The 18512-nt window shown below is 50.6% G+C and overlaps 3 protein-coding genes across 3 annotated transcripts in view; 1 reads left to right on the top strand and 2 right to left on the bottom strand.

Annotated features, from left to right (window-relative positions):
* LOC118261267 (olfactory receptor 14J1-like) overlaps nt 1-18301 on the bottom strand; it is a 28437-nt gene extending 10136 nt beyond the window's left edge. The window contains exon 1 of the mRNA XM_035572027.2: nt 18251-18301. The gene's annotated coding sequence lies outside the window, so the exon portion shown is untranslated. The remainder of the gene's footprint in view (nt 1-18250) is intronic.
* Nucleotides 4426-5382, top strand: LOC118261264 (olfactory receptor 14J1-like). Its single transcript, XM_035572024.2, has one exon. It carries the CDS (start codon nt 4453-4455, stop codon nt 5380-5382), a length of 930 nt encoding a protein of 309 aa, XP_035427917.1. The 5' UTR covers nt 4426-4452.
* On the bottom strand, nt 17220-18149 carry LOC126913611 (olfactory receptor 14J1-like). The gene has a single exon (XM_050716031.1). The coding sequence runs from the start codon at nt 18147-18149 to the stop codon at nt 17220-17222; it is 930 nt and encodes a 309-aa protein (XP_050571988.1).
* Nucleotides 18302-18512: the final 211 nt, after the last annotated feature.

Genomic DNA, 18512 nt, shown 5'->3' with positions numbered 1-18512 from the left:
TATCATGGTGGACTGTGACAACACAAGTCCAAGTAGATGACATCATTTGGTCTTCCCTTGTTGTCTGATGTGGTGATTCCATTGTAGAAAGCCACCAGATCGGGCCAGCACCATTTACCCTTTGGTGAAGCCATGTTGGCTGTCTCAGATCACTTCTTTGTCTTGTATGTGCCTTGACATTGATTCCAGGAGGATCTTTTCCATGGTCTTGCCAGGCACAGAGGTGAGGTTCACCGTTCTGGAGTTCCCTGGGTCCTCCTTTCTACCCTTCATCAAAAGGGGAGTGATGTTTCCTATTTCCAATCACCAGGGACTTCACCCGACTGCCAGGACTCTTCAAATAGGATGGAGAGAGGCTTGGCAACTACATCAGCCAGTTCCCTCAGGACCAGGGGTGCAAATCATTAGGCCCCATAGACTTGTATGTGTTTACTTTCATCAGGTGGTGTCGAACCTGCTCTTCACTTACAGCGGGTGGGACTTTGGCCCCCCAGCCTCCATCTGTGGGTTCAGGGAAATGAAACACTTGGGAAGCCTGACTGGCACTGAAGACTGAGGAGAAGACGTTGTTGAGTCCCTCAGCCTTCTCCATGGCTGTCATTACCAGTTCACCCTTGTCATCCATCAGAGGGTGTACACTCTCCTTGGCCTTTCTTTTCTGAGTGATGTATCTATAGAATCTCTTCCTTTTATTCTTTTCTTCACTTGACAAGCACAGTTCCATCTGTGCCTTGGCTTTCCTTATCCCATCCCTGTACATCCAAAACTGAAGCATGCGTGAGGGCCTGGGAAAAGGAACCCTGGACCATAGAAGCCATTCTGGAAATAAAACTTGTAGGTAGGAAGCGCAGTTTTGTGGAGGTGCAGACCTGATGGGCATGTTGTGCACGATGATCCTAAAGACATTTGTGCCCTTTTCCCTCCTGACTACAATGCCACTTCTGTCTCGAGACTAGAGTAGCCAACAGCGGTGAGACAGATACTCTGGGATCAAGAATGTCATCAGAAAGCTGATCCCAATAGGATATGGGGAGGTCAGGAGCAGCCTGGACAAGAGAGATGTGAGATTTTGGGATGGGAAGAAGAGCTTGGCCAGCAGAAATTAATGATTTCACAGAGGTTAGAGGGTTCATGTAATGTTGATGCTGCGGTAACACTGACTTAAAACGGTCACGTATGGCCCTTACCTTACTTGAACCAGGAATTTTAATCCCTAAACCTAAATGCTACTCCAACACTCTGACAGGAATCCATTTTCTCTCTTGCTAACCCTAATGCCTTCCCTTAACACTAGCATTAAAATGCTCTATTTAACCCTAGACTTCTTGGGAGACCTGAACAAAACCGTAAACCATATAGCTTCCCCATACCTTAACCACAGACCTGACACCACAAGCAGAACACCAAACCCTCCAACTAAAACTTTGTTTAATCTCTAACCCAGAAAGGTAAAATATAGTCACTAGGAGACTAGAAAGAGGTAAACTCTGCCTCAGGATGTCCTGCCCCAGCAGGAGGAATGTGACTGTGGCAGTGACTGTGAGGTCCCTTCTGTCTGTAGGTGGCACGTCACCCTTGGCTTCTCCCTGGGATCGGCACTTTGGGGCTGACATGTGCCAGTGGCCCTGCTAGGCCAACAGAAGGCCCCTGCTTGGCATGCTGACTGTGGGATCCCCTCTGCCTCCAGCCCCAGGAGGACCCAGACAGAAAGAAGGCCCGCATAGGGGTTGTCCTGTCCCTTCTGCTTGAGTCCAGCACTGGACAGCACGAGGCACAAGGCTTGGCTGTGTCTAGCCAAGAAGCTGCAAGGCCAGCAGCAGGCCCAGGGCTTGGGAGATGCTGGTGAGGTGACTTCTGTCTGCTTGGCTGACAGGCCGCAAGGAGCCTGATGGGTTGGGATGCCTACTTCAGGAGTGGTTTCCACCCTGATGGAGCTTTCTTTGGTAGTAGGAAAGAGCAGGAGAGAAAAAACTGCCACAAAGTGCCCCTTGGAAAGAGGAGCCATGAGGTGGAAAAACTGTCCAGGGGAACAACTGGTCTTGCTGCTAGAGCCTGAGGCAAAGAAGGCATTAAGTATCTCAGCCTTTACCTCATCTCTTGTCACCAGGTTTCCCCCACATCCCGTAAAGGATGATGATTCTCCTTAATCCTCCATTATTAGAGTGTTTCTATAAAGAGTTTTTATTGTCTTTGACAGTAATAGATGAATTGAGCTCCAGCTGGGCTTTAACCCATCTGTATACTTCCCTGCACAGCTCCACAATCTTTAGGACACAGCTCCAGCTAAAATGAAACCATGCATGAGAAGGAAGCACAGAAGAGGTGGAACCTGGCAGCCTGCAATCCTTCACCCTTCTGTGACTCTGTGCTGCAATTCCATTCAGCTGGTTACTCCTGTATCATCCAAACTTTCCTGCAATTCCTGATGCTGCTGTCTTGTCAGAGATAGCGCAATCACAGGAAGGTTGAAGTGTCTGCCTGCAGACACGAACAGCTGACAGAATGGGGCATCAGTGTGGGGGAACCTAGAGAAACTGCAGGATTTGGCCTAAAGGAACCTCTTGACATTTACAAGGAGAAGAGCCCAGTCCTGCAGCAGAGGAAGAGGAACCCCACCCATCAGGGCAGACTGGGACCCTGCTGAGGGAGCAGTGCCCAGGAGGAGGAGGGCCTGGGCACCACGAGGGATCTCATATGAGCTACTCAGCTAAGACCCGGTGTGACACCACACGGACGAGGGCTTGCAGCCAGCAGGGAAAGAGGTGCAGGTCTGGGAGACACTAAGATACTCTGGTCTTCAGGGGAGCAAGGACATAGGCAAGGTTAAAAGTCCCAACAGGACCCAGGTCTTTGTGTCCATTGCTCTGGCTGTTGTCTCTGCCACTGAGGCCTAGGAGGAGACAGCTTATCGGTAAAGCACCAGGGCCTCATTGCCTCCTCGCCCCCACCCATGAACCAGGCAGGGCTCGGACCATTCTCCTGCACTTGGCCATGCACATCCCCATCTCCTCCTGCCCCAGGAAGAGCTCTGAGCAGTGTGTGAAGGGAAAGGATCTCCCTTCCCAGGGGCTGGGGTCAAGGCCTGACCCTTGTGCTTGGTGAAACACATCCAGTTTGCCTACACATCAGGGTCACCTTCACACTGCCTTTGTCTCCTTGTCCTCACTGCCTCCAATGCTCTGCTCTAAGGAGCTCCAAGGGAGGCTGTGTCAGTGCTGGCCCTCAGGGGGACACTGCAGGAAACTTGCCTCTGACTTGGACTTCTGGAGAGATGTCTTCAATTGTCTCTCAGTGCCTGAGGTTCGTGGGCTCCTCCCCAAAGCCCCCCGAGGGGGGATTGCAATGCCTTGGTCTGGGCGTCTGGTGCTGAGCTGGGCCGGGCTCCTGGGACAGAGAGAGCTCCTGGCAAGAGGGCCGTGGTGCAGAGAGACAGCTCTGCCCAGGAGCAGCTCCTCTGCACAGCGCAGCAGGGCTGGGGGCTCTGACCGCAGCTGGCACGGGGAGAGGAGACAAGGAGAGAGGGCTTGGAGGCAGTGAGGAGCGCAGCAACAGAGGGCAGCGTGTGGCAGGACAGATGTGCAGGCCCTTTGCACCGTGAGTCTCTGGCAGCAGAACATGTAAATGGGGTTTCCAAAGAGTTTTTCTGAAGCCAACACATCTCATGGCGGATAGCATCTGACAGGCTAGATCTCTCTGTTTCTTCAGTACAAAGTAGACGCTGCCATTCCTCCTGGCTTCTCCACCTGGCCGTGCTGCTGCTGGTCTTATTTCCAGGCTGCCTGGGGATGGGGGTTTCACCTGTCCGTGGAGTGAGCCCTCGGTGTGCTTGGGGGTAGGGGAGCACTTGGACATAGTGAGGGTTCTGGAGATGGGCACTTTGAGCCCTGATTCAGCAGTGTCCTGGTTCTTTTCAGGTGACATGTAGTTTTCCTGCAGCTCATAGACATGATAGCAGAAGAGACCAGCCTTTTTTGACAGACTGGCTGTCCCCTCCGAAGGGCAGTCTACACTAAAGGGACCGTCCCTTTGTATCTGTGGGTCAACTTCACTTGGAGTGCAGAAAGAATGAAAATAAATAAATAAATAAATAAATAAATAAAAAACAAAACAAAACAAAAATACCACAGAAATTCTCACAGCCCTGCTATGCAGTTGCGTGAATTTGGAAGAGCAATGTGGATAATCACTTGATATCAGGAGAGAATTTAACCAGGAATTACCACATGTTCCCCTTTCCTTATTCTTATAGGTGAGGACTGATTACTACATTGACAAGAGCAAAGTCCCCTTATTCCAGGGACACCCTCAGGCAGTGTCAGTTAAAACTCATGAAAGGGACCTGACCGATGTCTGCTTGAGAGGATGAAACAGAAATAGTTATTATCAGGTAATTCTGTACTATCTTACTGTGCTTTTGCTCCTTGGGCAGGACCCCATGCCACGAAGCAGGAAATGCTCAACATCAGCTCTGTGAATGAGTTCCTCCTGCTGGCATTCGCAGACACGCGGGAGCTGCAGCTCCTGCACTTCGGGCTCTTCCTGGGCATCTACCTGGCTGCCCTCCTGGGCAACGGCCTCATCCTCACCGCCGTAGCCTGCGACCACCGCCTCCACACCCCCATGTACTTCTTCCTCCTCAACCTCGCCCTCCTCGACCTGGGATCCATCTCCACCACTCTGCCCAAAGCCATGGCCAATGCCCTCTGGGACACCAGGGCCATCTCCTATGAAGGATGTGCTGCTCAGGTCTTCTTTGCTGTCTTCCTGGTTGGTTCAGAGTTTTCCCTTCTCACGGTCATGGCCTACGACCGCTACGTTGCCATCTGCAAACCCCTGCACTACGGGAGCCTCGTGGGCAGCAGAGCTTGTGCCCAGATGGCAGCAGCTGCCTGGGGCAGTGGCTTTCTCAGTGCTGTCCTGCACACGGCCACTACATTTTCCCTGCCCCTCTGCCAAGGCAATGCTGTGGACCAGTTCTTCTGTGAGATCCCCCAGATCCTCAAGCTCTCCTGCTCAGATGCCTACCTCAGGGAAGTTGGGGCACTTGTGTTTAGTGTTTCTTTAGTCTTTGGTTGTTTTCTTTATATTGTGTTGTCATATGTGCAGATTTTCAGGGCCGTGCTGAGGATGCCCTCTGAGCAGGGGCGGCACAAAGCCTTTTCCACGTGCCTCCCTCACCTGGCCGTGGTCTTCCTCTTTATCAGCAATATCATGTTTGCACACCTGAAGCCCCCCTCCATCTCTTCCCCATCCCTGGACCTGGTGGTGGCAGTTTTATACGTGGTAGTACCTCCAGCAGTGAACCCCCTCATCTACAGCATGAGAAACCAGGAGCTGAAAGCCATAATGAAGAAAGTGATTCTAGTGGTAATATATACTTAGCAATTAATTGGCTATCTCACTTTTCTTCAGGACTTAAGTCATAAAGCAACTACTCATTACCTCAAATGATCCAATCCCTTCCATAAAATGTCACACAGTGTAGTTTCAGGATGTATTTTCATCACAGAAAAAGAAATACTGGTGTTCACCTGTACTTGCATTGTCATCGCTTTGTCTATCATGGTGTGCTCCCTCATCTTCCAGGTACATCCGCCTGTCTTGATTAAACAGTCCGTGTTGAATGTCCCCTTTCCAGCTGCCTGTCTGGACCTATGCACTTCCCATGGTTCTCCTGGCTTGCCCTCCCCTTCCTCCTGGATCACTCCGAACGCCCTCACCAACCCAGTTGCTGCTTTGAACTTCAGGGAGTTGAAGCTTGCCCATCTATCTGCAGTCTGTGTCCTTAGAAAGTTCATCCTCATTTATCATTGAATTAATATCATATGGATTAATTCTAATCTTAACACTTATCATTTCCGGTCTATCAGTATCAAAGACTTCTTGTCCCGTCATCCTTTTGGGAACAGAAACCTCACAGGAGGCATACAGGATGAGGAGCTTGTTTTGCTTTTGGAAAATTGCTGCATGTTTTCCTGTTGTTTGCTTTGAAATAAGGAGAAACCCTTCTGCACCTGTGTGCATGCAGGTCTCTAAGGAAAGCAGGAGGGAGCTGGTGCAAAGGAGCTGTAACATCCAGCTGCAGACTTCTGTGCCGAAGTCTGGTAGAAGGAAAAGTGATGCAAGCGCCAAAGAGAGAAATGTCAGGGCTGGGGTGGGGGGGAGCAAGGTTCTCTGTGCAGTGTCAGACCTCAAGAGTCTGCTTTTCCTCCCTATGCAGATCTTCAAAGGAGACACCCTGGATCACTATCAGTTAGAGAATAATGCTCCAAAATGAAATTCAACTAAACGCATCCTTTAAGAAGAGAAAAGATATTTTTCAGGTGCTTCTTGAAATCCTCCTCCTTAGCTACACCATGAAAGCTCTCCAATTAGCTGCACAAGTCTTGAAGACTTGAAGAAAATTATGGCAGAGATATGGCTGCTTAGGACGTTCTGCATTTTAATGAGTTCCATGGTGTATTTTGGTGCTCAGTCTATGAAGCTCAGGTACTGAGAGGAGAATGATATAACCGCTTGATCATGTAAAGTCAGAAGGAAAAGTTGAAGTGACTTGGAGTATTAATGGGCCCTTACTGTTACTAACAGGGGCTGTTACTAACAAAGCCTCCCCAGGGACTTGTTAGGGCAGATAATTGGAGGCCATGATTGCAGACAGGCAAAGCGCTGTGCTGAGAAAAGTCTTGGTTGGTTTTGGTGAAGCAGAAGGGCCAAGGCCTGACCCCAGCCACTGGGAGGGGAGATCCTGCACCCCCACGTCTGGCTCAGGGCTCTTCTTGGGCTCTGTATGATGTGGTGGGCAGTGTGATGCCACGAGAAGAACTTCATTATGACACCTCCCCACCCCTGCACAGGGTATCAAGGAAGCAGTGAGGCCCCATTGCAATGACCATATCTCGTCTCCTCAGAAGCTCTAGCCAAAGGGACAAAAACGTCAGGGCTGTTGGGGCCTTCCATTCTTGCCAGCACCCTCTGCCTTCTCCTCTGCAGGCTTTCCTATGCTGTCCCACTCTTTGCCCTATTTCCTTGAAGTCTGCAGACACCCATCTCTGTCCACCACCTTGCTCTCATCCCGGCATTTCCATCATTTCACCAATGTCTCATCAACCCTCATGAGCTGTTCCTTGAAACACAAAGCTAAGGTCTGATCTTTCAGTGACCTCTGTCACCACGGCACGACTCTTTGAGGGACATTTCTTCCTCCTTGCGGCCAGTGCCACCCTTCCAAGGTGCACCTTGTGGCAGTTTTTTCTCTCCTGCTCTTTCCTACTACCAAAGAAAGCTCCATCAGGGTGGAAACCACTCCTCAAGTAGGCATCCCAACCCATCAGGCTCCTTGCGGCCTGTCAGCCAAGCAGACAGAAGTCACCTCACCAGCATCTCCCAAGCCCTGGGCCTGCTGCTGGCCTTGCAGCTTCTTGGCTAGACACAGCCAAGCCTTGTGCCTCGTGCTGTCCAGTGCTGGACTCAAGCAGAAGGGACAGGACAACCCCTATGCAGGCCTTCTTTCTGTCTGGGTCCTCCTGGGGATGGAGGCAGAGGGGATCCCACAGTCAGCATGCCAAGCAGGGGCCTTCTGCTGGCCTAGCAGGGCCACTGGCAGATGTCAGCCCCAAAATGCCGATCCCAGGGAGAAGCCAAGGCTGACGTGCCACCTACAGACAGAAGGGACCTCACAGTCCCTTTCCGTGACACGTTCCTGCTGCTGCCCTATCAGCTGCAGAGACAGAAGTGACCTCACAGTCACTGCCCCAGTCACATTCCTCCTGCTGGGGCAGGACATCCTGAGGCAGAGCTGAGCTCTCTCTATCCCCCTCGGTACCTGTTTTTCACTTTCTGTGTTAGAGATTAAGCAAAGTTTTAGTGGGAGTGTTTTGTGTTCTGCTTGTGGTGTCAGGTCTGTTGTTAAAGTACGGAAAAGCTCTGTGGTTTTGGGTTTTTTAGGTCTCCCAAGAAGTCTAGGGTTTAATAGCAAATTTTAATTGTAATGTTAAGGGAAGGGATTAGGGTTAGCAAGAGAGAAAAAGGATTCCTTTCAGAGCATTGGAGTAGCATTTAGGTTTAGGGATTAAAATTCCTGGTTCAAGTAAGGTAAGGGCCATACGTGACTGTTTTAAGTCAGTGTTACCGCAGCATCAACATTACATGAACCCTCTTACCTGTACGAAATCATTAATTTCTGCTGGCCAAGCTCTTCTTCCCACCCCAAAATCTCACATCTCTCTTGTCCAGGCTGCTCCTGACCTCCCCATATCTTATTGGGACCAGCTTTCGGATGACATTCTTGATCCCAGAGTATCTGTCTCACCTCTGCTGGCTACTCTATTCCTGAGACGGAAGTGGCATTGTTGTCAGGAGGGAAAAGGGCAAAAAGGTCTTTAGGATCATCCTCCACAATGGGTCCATCAGCTCTGCAGCTCCACAAAACTGCGCTTCCTACCTACAAGTTTTGTTTCCAGAATGGCTTCTATGGTCCAGGGTTCCTTTTCCCAGGCCCTCATGCATGCTTCAGTTTCAGGTGTGCAGGGATGGGATAAGAAAAGCCATGGCACAGATGGAACTGAGCTAATCGAGTGAAGTAAAGAATAACAGGAAGAGATTCTACAGATACATCACTCAGAAAAGAAAGGCCAAGGAGAGTGTACCCCCTCTGATGGATGAGAAGGGTGAACTGGTAATGACAGCCATGGAGAAGACTGAGGAACCCAACAACGTCTTCTCCTCAGTCTTCAGTGCCAGTCAGGCTTCCCAAGTCTTTCATTTCCCTGAACCCACAGATGGAGGCTGGGGGGTCAAGTCCCACCTGGTGTAAGTGAAGAGCAAGTTCGAGACCACCTGATGAAAGTAAACACGTACAAGTCTATGGGGCTTGATGACTTGCACCCCACGTCCTGAGGGAACAGGCTGATGTAGTTGCCAAGCCTCTCTCCATCATATTTAAATATTTGAATTAATATTTGAATAGTCCTGGCAGTTGGGTGAAGTCCCTGGTGACTGGAAAAAGGAAAACATCACTCCTCTTTTGATGAAGGGTAGAAAGGAGGACCCAAGGAACTCCAGAACAGTGAGCCTCACCTCAGTGCCTGCCAAGATCATGGAAAAGATCCTCCTGGAATCAATGTCAAGGCACATGCAAGAGAAGGAGGTGATCCAAGACAGCCAGCATGGCTTCACCAAAGGGTAAATGGTGCCTGACCAATCTGGTGGCTTTCTACAATGGAGTGACTACATCAGATGACAAGGGAAGACCAACCGATGTCATTTCTTGGACTTCTGTAAGACCTTTGACACGGTCCCACATGACATCCTGGTCTCCAAATTGGAGAGATACACCTTTGATGGGTGCACCATTGAGTGGATAAGGAGTTGGCTTGAAGGTCACACCCAGAGAGCGATGGTCAAGGGCTCTATGTCCAAGTGGAGGCTGGTGATGAGTGGTGTCCCTCAGGCGTCTATCCTGAGCTAAGTACTCTTTAATATCTTTATCAATGACAGGGACAGTGGGGTAGAGTGCACCCTCAGCAAGTGTGCAGATGACACCAAGCTGACGGGTGTAGCTGATGCAACAGAGGAAGGGATGCCATGCAAAGGGTCCTGGACAAGCTTGAAATTTGGGCCCCTGTGAACCTAATGAGTTTCAACAAGTCCAAGTGCAAGGTGCTGCACCTGGTCCGGGGAAATCCCAGACATGGGGATAGGCTGGGAGAAGAACTCATTGAGAGCAGCCCTGCAGAGAAGGACTTGGCGGTTCTGCTGCATGAAAAGCTCAACATGAGCCAGCAGTGCACTTGTAGCCCTGAAGGCCAAGTGCATCCTGGGCTGCATCAAGAGAGAAGTGGCCAGCAGGTGGAGGCAGGTGATTGTCCCCCTCTGCTCTGCCCTTGTGAGGCCCCACTTGGAGTCCTGCGTCCAGGTCTGGGGCCCCCAGCACAAGAAGGATGTGGACTGTTAGAGTGGGTCCAGTGGAGGGCCACAAAGATGATCAAGGGGCTGGAGCACCTCTCCTATGAAGAAAGGCTGAGAGAGCTGGGGCTGTTCAGCCTACCAGAAAAGGCTCCGGGGTGATGTCATTGCAGATATTCAATACTTAAATTGGTCTTATAAAGTGGATGAGAAGGACTCTTTACTCAGGTAGATAACGATAGGACAAGGGGAAGTGGTTTTAAATTAAAAGGGGAGATTCCTATTAGAGGTTAGCAGGAAATTTTTCGCTCAGAGGATAGTGAGGCACTGGAACAGGTTTTCCACAGAGGTAGTGGATGCCCCATCCCTGCAGGTCTTCAAGAGCAAGTTAGATGAAGTCCTGAGCAACCGTGATCTACTGGGAGGTGTCACTGCCTATGGTAGGGGGGTTGGAACTAGATGATCTTCGAGGTCCTTTCCAGCCCAGGCCATTCTGTGATTCCATGACTCTATGACTGGTTAAAATAAATTTTAAAACTTGTTATGCAGAAGGATAAGAATAACATTATTTCTATCAATATAAAATGTTGTTAAAATATTAATAAAAATATACTTAAGGAAATCATTCACTCATTTTCCCAAATAACCAGGCAGTCCTGCTAGGATTATTTCTAATATTACATTTTGATAATAAGTATAATGTCAAAAAGGATATGATAATATTCACAATAATGAAGTCATTATTGATGATGAAGAAGCATGTATAGAAATATTTTCCTCACTACAACTTTGAGTTCCTGGTTCCTTATGCTGTGGTTGAGGGGGTTCACTGCTGGAGGCACCACTGAGTACAGAAATGACACCACCAGGTCCCTGAATGGGGAAGAGGTGGAGGGGGGCTTCAGGTAGGCAAACAGGACAGCTCTGACAAACAAGGAGACCACGGCCAGGTGAGAGAGGCACGTGGAAAAGGCTTTGTGCTGGCCCTGCTCAGAGGGCATCCTCAGCACTGCCCTGAAGATCTGAATATAGGAGACCACAATGAAAACAAAACAACCGACACCTAAACAGAAGGTGATTGCAGTAAGCCCAACTTCCCTGTGGCAGGCATCTGAGCAGGAGAACCTGAGGATGTGGGGGATTTCACAGAAGAAGTGGTCCACAGCATTGCCTTGGCAGAGGGGCAGGGAAAATGGAGTGGCCGTGTGCAGGACAGCACTGAGAAAGCCACTGCCCCAGGCAGCTGCTGCCATCTGGGCACAAGCTCTGCTGCCCACGAGGCTCCCGTAGTGCAGGGGCTTGCAGATGGCAGCGTAGCGGTCGTAGGCCATGACAGTGAGAAGGGAATACTCTGCTACAACAAAAAGAGTAAAAAGAGGACTTAGGCAGCACATCCTTGATAGGAGATGGCCCTGGTGTCCCAGAGGGCATTGGCCATGGCTTTGGGCAGAGTGGTGGAGATGGATCCCAGGTCGAGGAGGGCGAGGTTGAGGAGGAAGAAGTCCATGGGGGTGTGGAGGCGGTGGTGGCAGGCTACGGCGGTGAGGATGAGGCCGTTGCCCAGGAGGGCAGCCAGGTAGATGCCCAGATTGGTCAGGCACGATTTACCCTTTGGTGAAGCCATGTTGGCTGTCTTGGATCACCTCTTTGTCTTGCATGTGCATTGACATTGATTCCAGGAGGATCTTTTCCATGATCTTGCCAGGCACTGAGGCGAGGCTCACTGTTCTGGAGTTCCTTGGGTCCTCCTTTCTACCCTTAATTAAAAGGGGTGTGATGTTTCCCTTTTTCCAGTCACTAGGGTTTTCACCTGACTGCCAGGAATCTTTAAATAAGATGGAGAAAGGCTTGGCAACTACATCAGCCTGTTCCCTCAGGACGTGGGGTGCAAGTCATCAAGCCCCATAGACTTGTACGTGTTTAGTTTCATCAGGTCGTCTCAAACCTGCTCTTCACTTACACCAGGTGGGACTTTTCCCCCGGCCTCCATCTCTGGGTTCAGGGAAATGAAAGACTTGGGAAGCCTGACTGGCACTGAAGACTGAGGAGAAGACGTTGTTGGGTTCCTCAGTCTTCTCCATGTCTGTCATTACCAGTTCACCCTTCTCATCCATCAGAGGGGGTACACTCTCCTTGGCCTTTCTTTTCTGAGCAATGAATCTGTAGAATCTCTTCCTGTTATTCTTTACTTCACTCGATTAGCTCAGTTCCATCTGTGCCATGGCTTTTCTTATCCCATCCCTGCACACCTGAAACTGAAGCATGCGTGAGGGCCTGGAAAAGTACCCCTGGACCACAGAAGCCATTGTGGAAACAAAACTTGTAGGTAGGAAGCGCAGTTTTGTGGAGCTGCAGAGCTGATGGACCCATTGTGGAGGATGATGCTAAAGATCCTTTTTGCCCTTTTCCCTCCTGACAACAATGCCACTTCCGTCTCAGGAATAGAGTAGCCAGCAGAGGTGAGACAGATACTCTGGGATCAAGAATGTCATCCGCAAGCTGATCCCAATAAGATATGGGGAGGTCAGGAGCAGCCTGGACAAGAGAGATGTGAGATTTTGGGATGGGAAGAAGAGCTTGGCCAGCAGAAATTAATGATTTCGTACAGGTAAGAGGGTTCATGTAATGTTGATGCTGCGGTAACACTGACTTAAAACAGTCACGTATGGCCCTTACCTTACTTGAACCAGGAATTTTAATCCCTAAACCTAAATGCTACTCCAATGCTCTGAAAGGAATCCTTTTTCTCTCTTGCTAACCCTAATCCCTTCCCTTAACATTACAATTAAAATTTGCTATTAAACCCTAGACTTCTTGGGAGACCTAAAAAACCCAAAACCACAGAGCTTTTCCGTACTTTAACAACAGACCTGACACCACAAGCAGAACACAAAACACTCCCACTAAAACTTTGCTTAATCTCTAACACAGAAAGTGAAAAACAGGTACCGAGGGGGATAGAGAGAGCTCAGCTCTGCCTCAGGATGTCCTGCCCCAGCAGGAGGAATGTGACTGGGGCAGTGACTGTGAGGTCACTTCTGTCTCTGCAGCTGATAGGGCAGCAGCAGGAACGTGTCACGGAAAGGGACTGTGAGGTCCCTTCTGTCTGTAGGTGGCACGTCACCCTTGGCTTCTCCCTGGGATCGGCACTTTGGGGCTGACATGTGCCAGTGGCCCTGCTAGGCCAGCAGAAGGCCCCTGCTTGGCATGCTGACTGTGGGATCCCCTCTGCCTCCATCCCCAGGAGGACCCAGACAGAAAGAAGGCCCGCATAGGGGTTGTCCTGTCCCTTCTGCTTGAGTCCAGCACTGGACAGCACGAGGCACAAGGCTTGGCTGTGTCTAGCCAAGAAGCTGCAAGGCCAGCAGCAGGCCCAGGGCTTGGGAGATGCTGGTGAGGTGACTTCTGTCTGCTTGGCTGACAGGCCGCAAGGAGCCTGATCGGTTGGGATGCCTACTTGAGGAGTGGTTTCCACCCTGATGGAGCTTTCTTTGGTAGTAGGAAAGAGCAGGAGAGAAAAAACTGTCACAAAGTGCCCCTTGGAAGGGTGGCACTGGCCATGAGGAGGAAGAAAGGTCCCTCAAAGGGTCGTGCTGTGGTGCCAGAGGTCACCCAAAGAGAGTCTATGATCACACCCAGGCTTTGTGTTTCAAGGAACAGCTATTGAGGGTTGACAAGACATTGGTGAAATGATGGAAAGTTCTGGATGAGAGCAAGGTGGCGGAAGGGATGGGTGTCTGCAGACTTCAAGGAAATAGGACAAAGTGATGGACAGCATAGGAAAGCCTGCAGAGGAGAAGGCAGAGGGTGCTGGCAAGAAGGGAAGGCCCCAACAGCCCTGACGTTTTTGTCCCTTTGGCTAGAGCTTCTGAGGAGACGAGATATAGTCATTGCAATGGGGCCTCACTGCTTCCTTGATACCCTGTGCAGGGGTGGGGACGTGTCATAATGAAGTTCTTCTCGTGGCATCACACTGCCCACCACATCATACAGAGCCCAAGAAGAGCCCTGAGCCAGACGTGGGGGTGCAGGATCTCCCCTCCCAGTGGCTGGGGTCAGGCCTTGGCCCTTCTGCTTCACCAAAACCAACCAAGACTTTTCTCAGCACAGCGCTTTGCCTGTCTGCAATCATGGCCTCCAGTTATCTGCCCTAACAAGTCCCTGGGGAGGCTTTCTTAGTAACAGCCCTCAGTGGGGCCCATTAATACTCCAAGTCACTTCAACTTTTCCTTCTGACTTTACCTTTTCAAACGGTTACATCATTCTCCTCTCAGTACCTGAGCTTCATAGACTGAGCACCAAAATACACCATGGAACTCATTAAAATGCAGAACATCCTAAGCAGACATATCTCTCCCACAGTTTTCTTCAAGTCTTCAAGACTTGTGCAGCTAATTGGAGAGCTTTCGTGGTGTAGTTGAGGAGGAAGATTTCAAGAAGCACCTGAAAAATATCTTTTCTCTTCTTAAAGGATGCGTTTAGTTGAATTTCCATTTGGAGCATTATTTTCTAATTGACATTGATCCAGGACGTTTCCTTTGAAGATCTGCATAGGGAGGAAAAGCAGACTCTTGAGGTCTGACACTGCACAGAGAACCTTGCTCCCCCCCACCCCAGCCCTGACATTTCTCTCTTTGGCGCTTGCATCACTTTTCCTTCCACCAGACTTCGGCACAGAAGTCTGCAGCTGGATGTTACAGCTCCTTTGCACCAGCTCCCTCCTGCTTTCCTTAGAGACCTGCATGCACACAGGCGCAGAAGGGTTTCTCCTTATTTCAAAGCAAACAACAGGAAAACATGCAGCAATTTTCCAAAAGCAAAACAAGCTCCTCATCCTGTATGCCTCCTGTGAGGTTTCTGTTCCCAAAAGGATGACTAGACAAGAAGTCTTTGATACTGATAGACCGGAAATGATAAGTGTTAAGATTAGAATTAATCCATATGATATTAATTCAATGATAAATGAGGATGAGCTTTCTAAGGACACAGTTAGACAGACTGCAGATAGATGGGCAAGCTTCACCTCCCTGAAGCTCAAAGCAGCAACCGGGTTGGTGAGGGCGGTCGGAGTGATCCAGGAGGAAGGGGAGGGCAAGCCAGGAGAACCATGGGAAGTGCATAGGTCCAGACAGGCAGCTGGAAAGGGGACATTCAACATGGACTGTTTAATCAAGGCAGGGTGGATGTACCTGGAAGATGAGGGAGCACAGCACGATAGACAAAGCGATGACAATGCAAGTACAGGTGAACACCAGTATTTCTTTTTCTGTGATGAAAGTACATCCTGAAAATGCCTATTCCTTCATGAGAGAAACTACACTGTGTGACATTTTATGGAAGGGATTGAATCATTTGAGGTAATGAGTAGTTGCTTTATGACTTAGGTACAGGAGAAAATACTGGGTACTGAGACAGAGCTTTGCTGTCTGACCATAAGCAACCAGTGCCAAGGTCTTCAGAGTAGTTCACTCACATTTCAAATATTTCCTTGAAATCACATTTCCTGGTTCTGCTTTCAATGAAATCATTAGGCCTCCAGAGGCTCTGGTGCATTTAGAGTAATTTCCTGGAAAGGAAGCTGTGTGAAAGGACCTGCAGGAGAGCAGAGCCCGTTGGTGGATAAGGTGGAGACAGGTGATGTTTCCCGGGCACCTCCACTGCCAGCAGTGGTCTTTCTCCTTGGAACTGCAGCCCAGCCCAGCACAGGAAACCCCTTCAAGGCAAATTCCTTTTTCAGCCATTTATTGGGACAGACCTAAATTTGAAATGGCCATTGGGATCCCAAGACACGCTCCCTCCTTCCTAGGAGACACCTAAATGTCCATTTACCATCATGGGTCATGTGTGGAAAACTCAGGCTAAAAGACTCAAGAGCAGGAGACTTCGAATGTCTGAGGCAGAACCCATCAGCTTGCCCCACTTTGGGGAATCATCCCCTTCCAACTAGGGATGTGATAATGAAAAGTGTGAAATGACCCGTCAGGTCAATGCGCAGAGGAAGGGAAAGTCACACGTATTGTGCTGGAGTGTCAGAAGGCAAAAAGCACTGCACTGTGCCTCAGAGTAATCAAGGAGACCTAATCCAGTTCATCTGTGAGTTAAAGCAGAGTGAAGGACGTTGACTTGTGTCCTAACATGAAGAAGGATGTACATCGCTGGTGAAGGAACTGTCTTTTTGTGCCATCACCAATGCAAATTACACAAGAACTACATCAAATAAAGGTAACCTGTCCCACCGTGGCCCCGTCACACCACGGGGCAGTGGAGGGACCTTTTTCAGTTTCAGCCTCTTTTTCAGAGAGGCTTTGCCCTCTCCCTGTGCACCACGGGGCAGAGCCTGGCCCTGGACGCTCCGTGAGTGCCGTGCAGGTCCTGGCAGGCTGCGGTGAGGGGACGAATGCCCTGGGCCCCCTTCCTGCTCTGCCCAGGCCAGCAAGGGCCCACAGCGGCCTCCTGTCCCCTGCCCCTGCAGCTCTGGGCTCCCTTCCCCAGCCCTGGCTCTGCAGCACCAAGCCCTGCTGGGAGCCCTCCCCTGCATGCTGCCACCGCTCCCTGACGCTGCTGGTGCCCTCTGCCGGGCACTGCCCAGCCCAGCCCAGCCCCTGCCCACCTCTCCCCACCCCCCTGCCCTTGCCTGGTCACCCAGTCTTGGCCCTTTCCTACTGTTCACTGAAGGCCTCTGAGACCTTTGTGCTGTGGCCTCGCTGTGTGTCCTGGCATTGCAGAGCTCCCATCAGCCCGTGCATCCTTTGGCTTAGCTTTACTGTGAAGACCCACTCGCTGCCCACCCAACACAAGGCACACGGCATCCCAGGAGAACCCTTAGGGTATCCTGGTGGCTCCCGATACCTCCCTGATGCCGCCAGCCCTGTCACGTTTCAATCCCAGGAAGCTGCTTCTTGAGCGCTCAGGGCCTCCAGGGGCACTGGGAATCCACCAGTGACGACTCAGTCCAGCCCTGACTCCCTCACCCAGCACCCCGTGCCCTCCTGCCCCTGTGTCCGGGTGGCACCCAAGCACAAGAGTGAGGCCTTCAGCCTGGCATTCCCTGAGCGTCTTCTGCACTACAGTTTGGGAAGAAGAGTCCTGAGCACTGAGCAACTTCATTTTACTAAGAAGATGCCACAACACAGGCCAGGTGTCATTTAGGAATAAACACATTCTCTGGGTCACACAGAGGGTTGGTCATCTGGAAAAGAGGAATGAAAACAAACATTTAACTGCAAACCGAATTTTAAAACATGCTACACCTAAAGGTCACAAATTGCCTGAGATTAACTTGAACAAAACTAGAAAAGTGAGACAGCCATTCATTGCTAAGTGAATATTACCACTAGAATCAGTTTCTTCAGCGTGGCTTTCAGGTCCTGGTTCCTCATGCTGTAGATGAGGGGGTTCACTGCTGGAGGTACTACCACATATAAAACTGCCACCACCAGGTCCAAGGATGGTGAGGAGTCAGAGGGGGGCTTCAGGTAGGCAACCATGATGGTGCTGACCAACAGGGACACCCCAGCCAGGTGAGGGAGGCACGTGGAAAAGGCTTTGTGCTGGCCCTGCTCAGAGGGCATCCTCAGCACTGCCCTGAAGATCTGCACATAGGACAGCACAATGAAGACAAAACAACCAGAGACTAAAGAAACACTAAACACAAGTGCCCCAACTTCCCTGAGGTAGGCATCTGAGCAGGAGAGCTTGAGGATCTGGGGGATCTCACAGAAGAACTGGTCCACAGCATTGCCTTGGCAGAGGGGCAGGGAAAATGTAGTGGCCGTGTGCAGGACAGCATTGAGAAAGCCACTGGCCCAGGCAGCTGCTGCCATCTGGCCACAAGCTCTGCTGCCCACGAGGCTCCCGTAGTGCAGGGGCTTGCAGATGGCAACGTAGCAGTCGTAGGACATGACCGTGAGAAGGGAATACTCTGCTCCAAGCAAGAAGACAAACAGAAAGACCTGTGCTGCACACCCTTGGTAGGAGATGGCCCTGGTGTCCCAGAGGGCATTGGCCATGGCTTTGGGCAGAGTGGTGGAGATGCAGCCCAGGTCGAGGAGGGCGAGGTTGAGGAGGAAGAAGTCCATGGGGGTGTGGAGGCGGTGGTGGCAGGCTACGGCGGTGAGGATGAGGCCGTTGCCCAGGAGGGCAGCCAGGTAGATGCCCAGGAAGAGCCCGAAGTGCAGGAGCTGCAGCTCCCGCGTGTCTGCGAATGCCAGCAGGAGGAACTCGGTGATGGAGCTGCTGTTGGACATCTGCTGTTTAGAGGCATCGGGTTCTGCTCAAAGAACAGAAAGGCAGTAATAATGTACAACCGACTTACTAGAGGGAAACTCATACCATTTCTCATTTAAACCTCCCCAAATGATTCTCCACAGCCAGGCAGGCATATGGCAGGTCCCTTTCCTGAGTTCTACTTGGTCCTGCCTTAGGGTGTCCCTGGGAGCAGGAGACTTTGCTGTGGGCAATGGAAGAGTCAGTCCTGTCCCTACAGGCAGAGATAAAGAGGAATTTGGTGTCATCTCAGCTTTACTTTACTCCTAATATCAAAGACTTTTGCCCCAGTTTGGCTCACATTCAACTGTTTATTTATGAGTGTTTTCGTTACAGGACTTTCT

This window comes from Cygnus atratus, chromosome 31 (assembly GCF_013377495.2).
Source record: "Cygnus atratus isolate AKBS03 ecotype Queensland, Australia chromosome 31, CAtr_DNAZoo_HiC_assembly, whole genome shotgun sequence".
Lineage (NCBI taxonomy): Eukaryota > Metazoa > Chordata > Aves > Anseriformes > Anatidae > Cygnus > Cygnus atratus.
Note: the sequence above shows the minus strand (reverse complement) of the source record. Positions and strands in the feature narration are given on the sequence as shown.